The 16,900-nt window shown below is 42.7% G+C and overlaps 1 protein-coding gene across 3 annotated transcripts in view; it reads left to right on the top strand.

The window, feature by feature from the left end:
- The window catches only part of Kif16b (kinesin family member 16B), a 296,601-nt gene that overhangs the window by 18,150 nt on the left and 261,551 nt on the right, over positions 1-16,900 (top strand). For all 3 annotated transcript variants that reach the window (XM_057780936.1, XM_057780934.1, XM_057780935.1), the window contains exon 2: positions 15,251-15,320. In XM_057780936.1, coding sequence (XP_057636919.1) covers positions 15,251-15,320 — 70 coding nt within the window. The remainder of the gene's footprint in view (positions 1-15,250; positions 15,321-16,900) is intronic.

Consider the following 16,900-nt stretch of genomic DNA (forward strand, 5'->3'; position numbering starts at 1 on the left):
CTTGGTTCTTTTCCCAGTCTCCCATCTGGTTTTCTTCTTGCCCATTTGGTTTCCTGCAGGGCCTGTTATAGTTTAGGTTCTCTCCTCTGACTGTTGGTTGGGGTATAGGTTGAACTTCTGAGACTGTTAATAGCTGAGTGGAGAAGAAAAACAAGTTGGGTCACTGGAGCATAACCTTCTCAACTAGTGTTTCCTCCTCAGGGCCAGATTTAATAGGTTTGGGTGCAGCCTGGGCCTGGGCTGTGGAAAGCCCTCTGGATATTCTTGTGTGCAACAGAGTTGGAAAACTGGGTAGAAATCTTTGCTGGATTTTACCTTACTGGGTGAGCACCAAGAATGGCATTCCCTGCATATGGGTCAGCCCTGAATTGTGCTCAGAAGCCACAGGGCTCCCCTGCGTGACAGTACCGGCTTTGTTCTGTTCCACTTTGGCCAGTCTTCTACTCAGGCCTGGTGTTTTCTCATGTGACCGTGCAGTCTGGAAGGAACCAGGCCAGTAGAGAGCTGTTTCTGTCAAGCAAGACCTGTTTGGGCTGAGGGAGGCAACTGGCTGGGTTCTGAATGCAAAGATTTTCCTGGAAAGGAACTTCCTGGTGATCTACTCGTCAGTATAAAATCATGATCGTGTTTCTGTTTTTGGAGCAACTTCGCTTTACTGATCAAGCCATCAAAAATCCAGGCTCCCTTTGGTTCAGCTTCCCAGACCTGGGTGAGGTGAGAATCATCAGCTTCCAAGGTGGCTTTGTTTTTATGGGCTGTCTAGTGTGCCATGCTGAATCATGCAGGCTCCTATAGGGCACAGTTCTTAATTATATGCTTTTGTCCCTCAGCAAGCCTTAAACGAGGAAGCATATATTTGTCCATCTGTTCCTGCCCCTGGCTGCTATGGTTTTCTAATTTAAATGAGTGGCATCAAGGCTTTGCCCTGGGAAATCACTGAGGACAAAGACTACACTGCTTCCCGTGGACAGTCAGCATGGAGACAGAATGACCAGATGAAATTTCCAAATTTTTAAAAAGTGACAGAATCTTGATGGTTCTGATAATCTTTTTATGAGCTGTGGCCTCTCAAGTGTGCTGATGAAGACAGAGTTTTTCATACCCAAAACTTTTGAAGCTTTTCATAAATCAGCTATCTATCCTCATTGTTCTAAGATTTGAACGGAAAATATGGTAAAATGTATTTTCTATATTCCCTCCATTTTAACTCATTTAGGGAAAGGATTGGGAAATGTAATAAAATAAATCTCTCTTCTGGAATGGGGGCTCCCATTGGGCAGGACGGAGCTGTAGAACTTTAGTTGGTATGGGCACACAGTAGTAAAATAACATTTGTCGAATAAGTGGAAAAATCTTGATTTTATAATCAAAATGTATGTCTGATGTCTGCTTGGTCTTGGGATACCTGATTTATCTGTCATATCTTTTAGTAAAAATTTGTATGTTAGCATAGTGTATTGTAACCAGAGGCTGTGCTTTATTTCCTGGACACCCAGTCCTGAGTAATCACACAAAAATGTATATTAATTACAAACTGTTTGACCTATTAGTTCAGGCTTATTATGAACTAGCTTTTACAACTTAAATTAACCCCTTTTTATTATTCTATATTTTACCATGAGCTCATGGCTTGTTACCTCACCTCTTGCGTCTCTGGTGGCTGCTTGTGTCTCCCCCAACTCTGCCTTCTTTCTCTCTCCATCTCTGCTTGTACTTCCCGCTGAGCTATATTCTATCCTGCCATAGGCCAGAGCCGCTTCTTTATTAACCAATGATAATAAAACATATTCACAGCATACAGAGCGCAAACCCACATCATCTCCCCTTTTCTTTCTAATTAAAAGGGAAGGGTTTTACTTTGATATAGTAAGATTATATATACCAAAACAGATATCTAGGAAGAATTACAGTTAAAATATTTAGTCCATTTGTATTAGGCAAGATTAAAGAAAATACTTTATCATCTATCTCATCTTTGTTAATCAAAAGTTTCATATCTAATTTATTTTTTATCATAATTAAGGAAAACTATAATCATGACTATCTAGTCTTCAACTCCATTAAAGACCCCAGAAGGATATAATGTTACCTAAGTAAACAGGAAGTACACTATAAGCAACTTCTAAAATTCTAGAAATGACAGAGATATCTGGTTGCCTGGACAGTCACCCAAAGTTCTTCTGTAACATAGAGATTTCTCAGTGAAGCAGAAAATTTGAAGGACTGAACCACCTGTTTTGGCAAAATTTACCAGTTGCTTTCTTCTGTGTACTGAAGAATGTCTGACAGACTCTTCCATGAAGCAGGAACCCTGAAGGACTGTCACAACTTGTTTTGGCAAGTTCAGCCGTCATTTTTTCCTGTGGGTCCTGCATGTTTAGTTTATACAGCATACCATCAAGCAGCCCAGGCAAGAGTACTTTCTTGCCCAGTGGCTTAATTTTACTGTAAAGAAAGTAAACTCCATGTAGAGTTTTTTTTTTGATGGCCATCATCTTCTCTGAAGTATGAAAAGACATGTCTCATTGTCAAGAAAAGTTTTTCTTAAAACACTTAAATGCCATATTCTGTATGTCTTTGAAGTGTCTGAAGATTACCTACCCATCTAAATATACACCTCTGTATAGCTACAAGACTTAACTAACATGATTATAAGTTTGACTATTATAGATGACTGTTAATTTGTATTTATTAACTATACGTTACATTTTAAGTGAGCTACATAAATATAATACCTTAAATAAGAGTAGAAATATACATACAGTATAAAATTTCATTATAAATGGTTGCAAGCTATCATATGGTTGCTGGGAATTGAACTCAGGACCTCTGGAAGGGCAACCAGTTCTCTTAACTGCTGAACCATCTCTCTGTCCCAACCCATCTATATTCTATCCTTCCAAAGTAGCTTCTTTATTAACTAATGGTAATAAAACATATTCATAGTATGCAGAGGGGTATCTTACATCAGCACAATAGCCACACAATTGCTGTGCAGTTAGTTTTGTTTGTGCAAAGGTGTGTGTAAGAGGATTAAGTCAAATCCAACATACAAATGAGAAATCCAGGCCTCAGCTAAGTTGGCTAGTATACCCAGAGTCCCAATGCTCTCAGGAGTCAAGGCATCAACCCAGGTCCATCCCCTTGCTCCACCAAGGTTAAACCTTTTTCTCTTGGCAGTATGAAGAGTAGGTGTTCTGCTCAAAAGAAAGATTACAAAAAGCCAGGGTTGCACTGTGACTGGACATGAAAAGTCTTGGGGGAAAAGTTCAGCAGTTAAATCTGAACTTCTGTCACTGCCCCTCCCCTGGGTAGTTTATTTGGTTGATGGTGTCATAAAAGGGATCAGTCTTCTTTCCACAGGTCAGCCACTGTATCCTACCCCCAAAGGAAACTTTCATTGAGAACATTTTTCTAGAATATGGATAAATCTGAAGAGAGTTATAGAAGTAGATGGAAGTGCAGAGGATTCCTTTCCACGTGTCTCATGGTGCTGTCATTGTATACGGAGACCTTTGGGTTATAGTTACTTATGTTTGAACACAAGTAAACGGCAAAGGCATTAAAGATGTTTGTAAGCAGCTGGTGGATAATTGTATACCATCTTTTTAAAATTCTCCCTTTGTAGAGGAGTTTGTTGGTTGTGTGTTTTGGGGAAACATGCCAAAGACGTGGGCATATGCACTTCCTTGCCTTCTTCCCCTTTCTCTATCTTATCTCTTTTGAGGGGCTGTCTTAGGTAGCCCAGGCTGGCCTCTGGATGACCTTGAACTCCTGGTCCTCCTTCCTGTAATTTTACAAGACCCAAGATTGTAGCCTTGGCTCATCACACTTTGTCTTATTTAAGGTTTTATTGCTATGAAGAGACACCATGATCATGCCAACTCTTATAAAGAAAAACACTGAACTGGGGCAGACTTACAGGTTCAGAGGTTTTAGTCCATTGTTGTCATAATGGGAAGCATGATGGCACACAGATAGACATGGTGCTGGAGAGGTAGCTGAGAGTTCTACATCTGGATCTGCAGGCAGCCGGAAGAGGCTGTTAGACACTCTAGGCCCGACTTGAGCTTCTGAGACCTCATAACCAACCCCCAGTGACACACTTCGTCTAAGAAAGTCTCAGCTTCTAATAGTGCCACTCCCTTTGTGGGTCATTTTCATTCAGATCACCAGGTACTGCGACACTTTCTGTTTGTTATCTTTCCTGTGACTCCAGAGGGGTTGGAAGGGTCCTTGTGTTTGGTTCTAATGTCAGGGTCACAGTGATAATCTCTGTGAAGAAGATGAATCTTATTCCTGTTCTTTGGAGTGAATATCTGCCAAATTAACTGACATTTGTGGGAAAAAAGCTTCTGCACCTAACAGTTTAAGATAGCAACTTGACTCGCACACTTGAGTTCAAGAATAATATCTTGCTTTCACTTAGCAGCTTTGTCTATTCTTTCAGTCCACTGCAGTTTCCCTCTGTATTTGTGGGAGTGTTTCCAGAGTTCCCTAGATGATTTCTGAGGTGGAAGATGGAAGCAATCCTATGTATGTTGTGTCTTTCCCTATACATTCTGCCATAAAGCTTAACTTATAAAGTAGGCTCAGGAAGAAATTCAAAACAGCAACTGATAATACAAAATAGTGCAGTTATAATGAAGTACTCTAGTAAAAGTTATGCAAATGGGATCTTGAAAGAGATAAGATAGACAACAATGCAGTTGAGTCAACTAGAAGATGCAGATAATGGATTGCTCCTGTGGGCATAGTTGTAGGAAGGAGTGAGCCGCTTGTTTGTTCCCAGCTAGCTTAGACCCAAATAATCACACAGAAACTGTATTAATTAAAACACTGCTTGGCCCATTAGCTCTAACTTCTTTTTTTTTTATATTTATTTATTTATTATGTATACAATATTCTGTCTGTGTGTATGCCTGAAGGCCAGAAGAGGGCGCCAGACCTCTTTACAGATGGTTGTGAGCCACCATGTGGTTGCTGGGAATTGAACTCAGGACCTTTGGAAGAGCAGGCAATGCTCTTAACCACTGAGCCATCTCTCCAGCCCCTAGCTCTAACTTCTTATTGGCTAATTCTTACATATCAATTTAACCCATCTCCATTAATCTATGTATCACCACGAGGTCATGTCATACCAGCAAAGTTTCAGCACGTCTATCTCCAGCAGCGGATCCATGGCAGATCCCTGATTCTGCCCTTCTTTCTCCCAGCATTCAGTCCAGTCCTCCTTGCCTACCTAAGTTCTGCCCTATCAACAGGCCAAGGCAGAGCGGGGTGGGGGTCTGTGGTGGTGTGTGTGGGTTCTAAAACCAAATGTTCGGCTGCCAGATGATGATGGAAGTCACAAAATAATCCCATACCAGTTCAGAATTATAAATAATAAAAGGCTTATTTATTTAAGGGAAAACTTACAGATCACTGTCCTAGATAACCGTCCTCTGCGCCGACAGGAATAGAGTCTAGCAGCTGGAAGTGGGAGCGGAAGCAAAAGTGGAAAGCAAGAGAGCAGGCACATGCTTTACAACTGCTTTTAGAGTATCAGAGACCACGCCCAAGTGGGCTGGTATCGTAAAGGCTATTGGCTGAAGGAGTGGAATGTGCTCCCACAACACCCAATCATTCATCCAGATTTTTGTGCTGTATGAGGACAGTGCCAGGTATTGTAAAATCTATGAAAAGTTGGGCATCATTCTCAGGAAGATCCAGGCAGATGCAGAAGACAAGTGCATAGTCACCCCACTATCTACAGGTCTAATTAACAAGCCCATTAAGTGCTGTGGCATGTTCTAGAACCGCACATGAGATACTGGCTGGAAGAGGCAAGTTGTTACCTGGCCTGATTGTGTGTTTCTGATCCCTTCCTTAAGTCAGGCAAGGTGTTAAAAGTCTCAACATTAACAGCCCCAACTCGACATGGCTCATCTTAGCCTTACTGCCTGTGAATTCCATGTTGCTATGATAGTGACTTTGTCTTTCCCTCTTGCATGGGGTTGCCTGCAGGAATGGATGGGTGGTGCTGCCTGTTCCTCCCTGCTGCATCTGAAGCTGGCATTAGGATGCAGGTCATGGCACTGTGACTTAGCTGACTATTGTGTGTGGAGGTGGATCCTGAGAACCATATAGGAATCAGCGTGCTCCCACGATAGCTTTTCCCCCCAATAATTCTTTTCTTTCTTTTCTTTCCTTTACTTTTCTTTTTTTTCTTTCTTTTTTTGGTTTTTTGAGACAGGGTCTCTCTGTAGCTTTGGTGCCTGTCCCGGAACTAGCTCTTGTAGACCAGGCTGGCCTCGAACTCCCAGAGATCTGCCTGCCTCTGGCTCCTGAGTGCTGGGATTAAAGGCGTGCACCACCACCGCTCAGCTTTTCTTTTCTTTTCTTTCTTTCTTTTTTTTTTTTTTTGGTGTATTTTATTTTTTGAGACAGTCTAATTTTCTGCCCTGACTGGCCTCCAAGTCACATCTTCCTGCCTCAGCCACCTGTATTCTTTGTATCAAAGGTGTGCATCACCACACTTGGCTTGGTCTGATTTCATGGAGAGCAAGTAAGAGCTGTCAACAGTTCCTGACTGTGCACTGATATCTCTTAATTTCTTCCAAGTATTCGGGATCAGATAGGAAGGTGGGAGCAGCCTAAGAAGAGGGAGCTGCAGGGAGACTGGCTCAATATCCCTGAATTTGGTTCTGGATTTAGATGTCAGGGAGCTCTTTCTTTGGGTGTTCAGGATGTGTGCTCATCCATCTTCCTGTCTTGGGCTTTAGCTGGGCGAGGGAGTGTGTGTGCCTCTCAGTGCGGTGGAGTCTGAGGAGTGCAGTCTCCTGAGTGAGCCTGTGCTGTTTGTGTTGGGGGGTATTTAGGACAGTTATACTTGGAAGCTGTTTGATTATCTGAAATTCAACGTGATTGGACAGCAACTATTTTATTTGGAGCTCTCATTTATAAAGGAAAAGAAGTGCAGCTGGGTAGAGGCAGGAAACTGAGGGGCTGCCTAAGAAATCAGGAGTGCTCCTTGAAAGCAGAAGGGTGTTATTGGGGTAGCTTTGATTCTTGGGTATTATTTTGCATAATGGAAACACACAAGTGTAGAGAGGGGCAGAGGCCAATCTAGACTGCACTAGAGAGCGAGCCAGGGCACAGGGACAGGTGGATTGCCAGGCTAGCCATTGTCCTCTGTGGGGAAGGAGAGGAGGCTGAGTCAGTCATGAACTTGTCCGGAAGCAGGAGGAAACACAGTGTTTTGAAGGTGTCTTTTAGTTTAACTACATTGGTTTTAATTATAAAAGTTGTCACAAATCATGCCGAAACCGTTCCACCAGTGACATGTTTAAGTTTATTTTTTGTCCCCCAATGCCCTGCTTATTCTCTCTGCAAAGGTCCTAGGCAAACAGCTTCCTGCTCAGAAAAGCTTTGTGCATCTGGAAGCATAGCTGTGCATATTCTTTTGGCTTTGTTGAGGTGCAACGTGGTGGCCTCTGAGAAGCTATTTCTATCACTTATGGTGTCCGTTGGGCTTCTTTCCACTATCTTGTTGTGGGAGCTTATATGTTCTTTTTTAAAATACATTTTTTAATTGTTTCTGTTTAATATCCTGCAACTAGGTTTATAGACTTGGCTGGGTGAAATAGGAGGGTTTCATTTTGCTTCAGAATATTAGTAAAAATTGCCCAGGAGAAGGTGTCAGTTTGATGGGTCCAGCATTCTTCTGTCTGTCTGTATTATGGAGTGACGAAATACCTTAAGCAGAATGATTAGAATCAATTTGAATTCCTGGATAATTTAAAAACATTAAAAAATATGTTTGGATTGCCATCACTCTCTTTTTCTTTAGTAATTCACATTTCCCCCTCACCTGAGAGCTGGCATCTGTACCTGTTTTCTTGACTGGATCTTTTGAAAGCCCGTTCCTTCTGGCCTCACCCCTCCAGTATTGATCTATAACTCGGCATACTTGCTCCAGCTGGCTCATTTGTAACATCATATGATCTAGTTTCCAGACCTTTCAGATAAATTACTTATTTATATGAAGGGGCTGTAATTGACTTTTCAGTTGAGAAACCCAATTCACCAGAGTGGATCGGGAGAGACATAGTTCATTTTGCTCTATTATCAAATCAATGTTCAAATGATATTTTAGGATTATTTATTTTCCTCAATATAAGAAAAATGTCAAGATTTATTTCCCATGTTTCTTAAATGTCAGAAGAAATTGACCAGAGGCTGGAGGACTCTCTTTGCCTGGTCTTTGGCAGTGCTGGGCAAGAGGCGAAACACGAAACCCTTGGTTCGGACTGTAAATTGTGCTTCTGTGCCTGGTGTACTTGGTCCTTGCTTCTCCAGGCTAGCCTGGGAGGTCACTTCAGTAGAGATGAGGCCTGTGGGAATGGGATGAGTCAAATAGGTATAGGAGGTTGTTTCTGAACATTGAGTAGGAGGAACTGGTTAGACTAGACCTCAGACAAGCTATGGGTGAGAAGTGGGAAGGTATCAGTCCTACCGAAGAGACAGTGCTGGGTGAGGGAACAAGAGTAGGTGAAGGGTGGATCATTGAGTAGGGGTGGTGGGAGACCAGAGTAGGCAGAGAGTGGATCATTGAATAGGGGTGGTGGGACCCCAGAGTAGGCAGAGGGTGGATCATTGAGTAGGGGTGGTGGGACCCCAGAGTAGGCAGAGGGTGAGCCTCATTGAATAGGCTTTGGTGGGAACTGTTCTTACAGTAATCTAGTTAGCCTAGCAGATAGAACAACTTTTTCTAGTGGTGTCTGAACTTCAGGCCCTGGAGGAATATGTGAGCTCAGAAAGTGAACCTTATAAGGAGCTCACTGTATACTAGACAAGACAGGCAGAATGCAGCTTAGGAGAGGACAAGGTAGAAGGCTCCGGAAAGCAGTATGTATGTATACATGTATGTGAGTGCATGGCTAAGGTTGGCCAAGGGGAAGGGACATAGTATTAGAATGGCAATATGAGTTAGGGCAGAACAAGGAGGGCTTTGTGTAGCACTGGTAGTTGAGCTTTGTCCTGTAACCTTTGAGAAATCCCAAAGGCGTTTAAAGCTGGGGTGTCATGGTAAGGTGGCCTTTTAGAAGGCTTTCTGGAAGCAGAGAATGAAGTGTATATGAGAAGAGACCAGATGGGAAGCAGAGAGGGGTAGGAGTGGCCTGACTTTGAACAGTGGGCAATGGAGTAGGGAGATGAGGGCAAGGTCAGTAGGTGTGGAGTAGACAGGACTTGATAACTGTTGGGTTGAAGAATTGGGGTAAGATGGATTTTTACATGGACCCTGAGGAACTGTGACACTTAAGACTCTGGGGGTGAAGAAAGGACCGTGAGACAAGCCAGTCTCCAGTAGGTAGGTGATGGGCATGGAGCAGGGCTGCCCAGCAAGGTGTGGAGGAGCAAAGGCACTGGAGATCTCTCTTTCGATTTTAAATCTTTGAAATAATTGCGAGTGTGATAGGCCTCTGACATGCACGTGGAATGCAGACAGCAGAGGGCTGGTTTAGTATTGGTGGCTCCAGCCAGCTTGGCGAACAGGCTCACTTAGCTTCCTACTGGCATATTGAATCACTAGCTTGAGATTTTTCTCTCTGGCTAAAGCTGTACTTAGATAACATCTTTATTGTAGATATTGCATGATATTTTTGGTGTAAAGATGTCTTTTTTTCCTATCTAGCTTCACTCTTGATACTTAGAGAAACAAAGTTAGAAGATTCCCTGTGCAGTTTCCGCCTGGAACAGATAGCCCTCTCCTCAATCTCAGAGGCTACAACTATGTTTCAAATTGACCTCAAGCTCTTGACTGAAGCCCTACAGTTACAGCGGGAAACAGTGTAGATACAGAAAATCCTAGAAGCTGGTGGTTTGGCAGGACCCTGTGAGTGAGGGAACTGGTTGTCATAAACTCAGATGGCTTCTTAGATGTGATCTTGCCATTGCAATGTTCTTGGGTAGAGACGTCTATACCATGTGAGAGCAGAGGGTTAGCTGGCCCATTTCCTTCCATTCTCCCATGTGGTTTTAGAAATAAAACTTCATTGACTATATTCCAATGAGTATATGGGTAACACAAATTGGACTTGGTGTATTGAGGGAGCCATGCAAGGTTGGCGGGTGGATCTGGGAGGGATGGGAAGTGAGTACGATCGGACACATTTTATAAAATTCCCAAATGATTAATAAAAATATTATGTTGGGGAAAAAACTTGAAAGGCAAAGAACAAATTAAATTTTACTGTGTAAAATGCAGATTATGTTTATATTAGGAATTTGCTTTTTAAGAGTGAATGTAAGAGCAGAATAGCAAGATGTCATATAGACTGATGCCGCTTCCACCTTTTCCAGGCTTCACTGCTCGTCAGAATCATGTGTAGGCTGCTGCGAGTCAACAGTGCCCACTCCATAGCGGTGCTCCACACTCCTCAATTCACAGTCATCAGGGCTTCCTGTGCTGCTGGTCTCGGGCACTTTTGGAACATCCTGAGTTGGGCTGCAGGGGTGAGGGGGGCCTTGTGGTGTTTTTATTTTGTGGAGAGATAAGTTCTTTGAGATGAGCTCTGGACTCCAGAAGAAGGCTGTACAAGTTCCCTGTGCCCCTCCCACTACCAGCTGGGGTAATCTCTGGGCAGCTCTGAAATCTTTGCTAAGAGGTTAGATTTAGAAAATGTAGTTAGAAACACACTGATTTTACATTTCAGTGTTTACATTTACTATTAGTAGGTTCTAGGTGTTTCCTTACAACTTAGAAGCACCGCTGAGACACTGAGTTAGAAGTGATCATGCAGAGGACCTTGTAAGTTTAGCTGCTTCAGAGGTTCTGAGATTGGAATCCAGAGGTGCTGGGCTGAAGGCAGAGTTGGTAGGCAGGGTGTAAAGTACACTTTCTTCCAAGAGCAAGCATTGATGAGTAGTGTGATATAAAATATCTGATATTCTCAGAGAGCACGTTGTTTTGTTCACTTGAGCTGTGTATTGATAGTAGGTGGTTTAAAATTCAAAATTCAGGCATAGAAGATTGTTGAGTGAGAAAGAGCCCCTGGGGAACTGGCAGGCCCCAAGGTAGTGTAGTCTGCAGCGCAGATACACGTAGTGTGAGCAGATCTTGCTGGGCTGTATGGTCTTCATGGTCAAATGCTCAGAAAGCACGATTTGAGGAGAAGCACGATTTGAGGAGCCATTTGTATATGGTCATATGAACATGGAGTAGCGTAAAGGTAGGTTCTAAGACCTGGTGTCAGGCAATGGAAGTCTTCTTAAGACTGGCTTGGAAATGTCAAACCTGGTTCTGGGAATCTATTACAGGCCTGATGGTGTGTATTGCAACATAACTTTCATGGTTTATTTGAGATGACTAGGAGGTCACCCTCAGCTAGTTCTCTACCATCAGATTAATGTAATTCCCAGATAATTTTACTTATATTTATTTCTGTATGTGTTATTTTCAAGGGTAAGATATATGAAATATGAAAGCCACTATGGTACTTTTATCACACCTGAAACACTAGTTCTAATTCCTTAATATTAAATGGCTACTCATTGTCATTGTTTCTCTGCACATGCTGTAATATGTGTGCGTGTGTACATGTGTGCATGTATATATGGAGGCCAGGAGTGGATACCAGGTATCTTCCTCAGTTACTTTTTATATTTGGAGACAGCTCTCTTTGAGCCTGGAACTGCCTGATTCTGCGACACTGGCTGGCCAGCGAGTCCAGGGGATGTCCCTGTTTTCTCCTCTCAGGCCTGGGGTTGTAGGAATGCTCTGCTCTGCCTGGCCTTTTACACGGGTCCCTGGGTTCTGACTCAAGGCCTCTCATACTCGTGTAGCTAGCACTCGGAGCTGTTTCCTAGACCCACTGTGTTGCAAGTTTTAGAATTTCCTTCCCCATGTTAATGGAGGTCTAGGTGGCTAGCACATTGTTAATATATCTTTTTAATATATGGATTACCTTCTTTCTGCTCTTCATAATTCATTCTTGTTACAAGAAAGCATTATCAATTGTCGCTTTATCAGCTGGAATTACTGACGCTCTCTGCTGATGGTTTGGCATGGTCCTTGCTGTTACATTTCCTGGTGGTTCAGCTCAGGTCAGAGGAGGTCCTTTGGGTGAGAATAAGACTCTGAAGCAGTGGTGGTGTACTGTAAGCAATGCCTGCCATCCGGGGTAGGACTGTGGAGCAGTGGTGGTGTACTGTAGACAGGACTGTGGAGCAGTGGTGGTGTACTGTAGGCAGGACTGTGGAGCAGTGGTGGTGTACTGTACTGTAGGCGGGACTGTGGAGCAGTGGTGGTGTACTGTACTGTAGGCAGGACTGTGGAGCAGTGGTGGTGTACTGTACTGTAGGCAGGACTGTGGAGCAGTGGTGGTGTACTGTACTGTAGGCAGGACTGTGGAGCAGTGGTGGTGTACTGTACTGTAGGCAGACTGTGGAGCAGTGGTGGTGTACTGTACTGTAGGCAGACTGTGGAGCAGTGGTGGTGTACTGTACTGTAGGCAGACTGTGGAGCAGTGGTGGTGTACTGTACTGTAGGCAGGACTGTGGAGCAGTGGTGGTGTACTGTAGGCAGACTGTGGAGCAGTGGTGGTGTACTGTAGGCAGGTTTGTGGAGCAGTGGTGGTGTACTGTAGACAGGACTGTGGAGCAGTGGTGGTGTACTGTACTGTAGGCAGACTGTGGAGCAGTGGTGGTGTACTGTAGGCAGGACTGTGGAGCAGTGGTGGTGTACTGTACTGTAGGCGGGATCTGCCAGCCAGGGCCATCTTGCAGGGGCTGGGTGAGTAGCCATGGTGTTCACAGAGTTGAGTCACTAACTCACCAGGGATGAAAGTACAATGCTATTGTAATTCTGTCTTTTCTTTTACAAATATGTTTGGGATTACTCTAAAGGGGAAACTTCCATTTAGTTGCTCTGAAGTAGCTGTTATAGAGGAGATATGGGATGTGTTTTTGATTCGCCTTTTTAGGGTTTCTCACAACATGGCAGCTGGCCTTCCCATCACCAGGGCTTTAAGAGAAGGGACAAGCATAAAGAGAGAGCCAGGAAGATAGAAGTTACAGTCTTTTGCAATCAGCCCCAGGTTACTTGGGCTTTCTGTGTTCTAGTCATTGGAAGTGACTCTCCAGGTTCAACCTACAGCAAGGGGAGGGGAGCTCAGAGGGTGTGAGCACTGGGACCATCCTCGGTTGTTTGGGGACTTGGGCACTTGCCTTCCATCAAGCCTAGTGACCTGTAGTGGCCCTGCTTTCTTGAGAAGGTTTAGGTATTTAGATTGAATAATTTCTTTAAGAAGCCCTGAGTTCTTTTTCTGGCAAATGGTGATAGAGCCTATTCTTTGACCAGATGATTCTAGATCTTTTCAGTAGGCAGAACTAGGGAGTTATGTATCCCTTATCTGAAATGTTTGGGAATTAGGTGGGTTTCAGAATTTAGATTGTTTGAGATATTGAAATGTTAGCATCTACAGAGTGAAATAGCTTGCAAGTTGAACCTGAGACTAATCATGAGATTCACTTAAAGGTAGTTTTGTATAATATTTTCACGTGTGCCTGCCACATGAGGTCAAGTGTGAAATTGTCACTTGTGGCATCATGTCAGGGTTCATGAAGCTTTCTAGTTTGGAACATTTTGGATTTTAGATTTTCAGTTAGGAATGTGCAACCTGTATTTTTTTCTCTCAGTCCCTTTTCCTCTCCCTCTTTTTCTTCCTCTCCCCCTCTCCCTTTCCCCTTCCCTTTATTTCTTTAAATTTAGGTTATAGTTCATGCTGTTATTTCCCATTCAGAATCCATATCTCATCCATCTTGTGTTTGTGTTCATTTTTAATCTACTAGGTCTACTGGCAGTAGCTCCCAGTGATACCAGCATAAGTATTCATGAATTATCTCACAATATACAAATAAAAATCTTAGAATGACCACCAGAGATAACTGATTCTGTCACATTGTGTAGTCAAAATCCTCCATGCCCTGTGGAAATGTTCTTCCACTGTGGTACAAAGTTTGATTCATTATTTTCAACTTCTTTTGAATTTTAGATTGTTTAAACAAGTTTATTTTGCATTCTTTAATATTCAGAGAAATCTTGCTCTTGTTATTGCCCTTCTCTCCAATTTTCTTCTTTATCCATATGTAGCCATTTGAAAAAGACTAAGGTTGTCCTTTTGCTTTTTACATACAAGTAATATTGTACATACATTCTCTTTGGACTTGGGATGGGATTTTATCTCTAAGCCTATTATAAGTTAAGAATATAATAAATCAAAATTCTCTGGGTATATTTAACCTGCAGAGCCTTCCAGTTTGTTAACATAGTACAATGTGTTGTGTATGCCATAGGGTATGTGCTATTCCCCTTGTGATTTCATGGTCAGCTGGCATCCATATCTTGCTGCTGCTGCTGCTGCTGCCTGGCATCACTGGAGAGTACTGGATTATATATCACTAGCCTAGGAAATGATGAAACTTCAGAACTGAAGTTAGGATTAGTGCTGAATGTCTATTATTTTCTCTCCAGAGTATAAAATGATAAAATCAGATCATAAAAGGTGAAGACTGCCTTAAATCATGTGTCCCGGTTATCATGCCACAGTGTTGTCCAGAGATGCTTTTCATTCCTTTTTACTGGTAATTGATAATTATTTAATATAGGCGAACAATATTTTTTTCTTGTTGAGATGTGGTCTCTCTATATAGTCCAGGTTGTCCTTGAATTCATGGTCTTCCTGCTGGGATTACAGACCCTTGCTACCTAATATGTAGAGCTGTTCTAGAGAACTATGCTATTCAGAATTTCCCTGACTTCCTGATTATTACTTTGTAAGAAGTACAATTTCCAGTGAATCTAACAAGATGGTCAGAGGAGGGGCAGAGCCCTGGCTGCTCCTGGGAGCAGCCCACAGTTGTGGCCATCTCAGCTTTTGACTTGGTTTTCATCCAGGCTGGTAGGGCTGCCTTCTGCATGCTCAGCTCTTTATGGTGCCTGGCATTTTTGTTGCTGACTTGTCTTACAGTTAGAAACTCTTTAAGATTTTGACAGCACATTTTTGTTAGTCATAGTTTCTGATGGTGGCATCTGTGTCATGTGTCTTCATGTTTATAGCCTTAGCAAGGATTTGGGAGCAGTGCTATCTGGGATTACTTTTCAGATGTCATTTAAAATCTAAGACCCTTTTGTGAAAAACAGATGAAACAGGTTTATTTCAAAATAATCTTTTGTCTTCTAACCCATACTGCTTTATATATGTTTCAGAGAAAAGGACCTGGAAGCCAAGTTTATCATTCAAATGGAAAAAAGCAAAACGACAATCACAAACTTAAAGGCAAGTGATGACCCTGCCTGCTGTAGTTCTGAGAGCTCCACACTTGCCCCCTGGGAGGGAGGTACAGGTGACTGAAGCACCTGACCCTTCTGTACCCCGAGCTGACTGCCCTAACTCAGTGCAGTTAGCAGTGTCTGCATGCTCTCTGCTGAGGCTCAGTCCTGAAGCTGAAGCACTGGTCTGATCCTGTTGCTTTTCCTGCCCTGGTTTTATCTGACCTGAAAGTCTAACTCAAGCTGTTTCTCTACTCTGTGAGTTCCTATGGTAGAAAAGGACCTGCCATTTCTACCCTATATCCCAGCCTTATAGTTGTCTATATTCTGTGATGTACTGGACACATCTTGAGACAGGATTTGTTTATTTTGAGAACAGGATCTCAGGTAACCCAGGCTGGCCTCAAACATGGATTGCTGTGGGACAATGGTCTGTACCCTCTCACTTGTATTTTAAATAAATGCTGATTGGCCAGTAGCCAGGCAGGAAGTATAGGTGGGGTGACCAGGCAGGAAGTAGAGGGAGGGCAACAAGAATTCTGGGAAGAGGGAAATTTCAGTCTGCAGTTGTCACCCAGACAGAGCGGAAGCCAGACACAGAGCAAGCAAGATGTGACTGCCTCACTGAAAAAGGTACCAAGCCACACGATTAACATAGACAAAAATTATGGGCTAATATAAGTTATAACAACTAATGAGAAGCCTGAGCTACTAGGTCAGCTAGTTTATAATTAATGTAGTCCTCTGTGTGTTTCTTTGGGACTTAATGACTGTGGGAACCAGGCAAGACAGGAAACCACAGTCAACAATGGATGAATATGACCTTGAACTTCTGATTCTCCTGCTCTATCTCCTCAGTGCTAGGATTGTATATGTGTACCATGTCATACCTGATTTATGCAATGCTAGGGATCAAATCCAGGTCCCCATGCAAGCTAGGCAGACACTCATAACAACTGAACTATATCCCCTGTTCTTTGTCTTGATTTTTTAAAATGAGAATCCATCATGTATTCTGATCTTTGATGATCTGACAACTGTTGTTTATTATTAGTTGAAAGCAATGAAAGCTTAAAAAGTAAGTGATAAAACTGCATACTTTCTGGAAAAAATTAGATGAAAAAACTTCAAAATCTTTCAAAATGGCAAATTATTCATTTTTCCTTTTAAAATATACGATTTATTTCATTAGCACACTGGATAAGGATCTTGAATGCTTTCCACTCTAGGAGGGAGCACAGTTATAAAAGTAACACAAAGACATCATGTGCTTTTAGGGCTTAGTGCCCTTCAGTGTGGAGGTAATGGTTTCTGAGGTCTACTGCTCCATGGCCAAGTGCACTACGAACTGATTTCTATTAACTCATGGTCCCAAGCAGTGGCTACTCTTAAGATTGCTTTCTAAGTAGTACAACTTGATCCCCAGAAACAGGAATGGGAATAGTACTATTTTCCCAGGGAGCATGTGTTGGGGTGTGGGTATCCCTTTGCTTGAGGAGTTCTGTACTAGAATGCTTTCCTCCCATACTTATCAGAGTCTTCAGCACAACATGACACTCTCTGGCCTAGCCTGAGCCTTTTTTCTTT

This window comes from Chionomys nivalis, chromosome 9, assembly GCF_950005125.1.
Source record: "Chionomys nivalis chromosome 9, mChiNiv1.1, whole genome shotgun sequence".
Lineage (NCBI taxonomy): Eukaryota > Metazoa > Chordata > Mammalia > Rodentia > Cricetidae > Chionomys > Chionomys nivalis.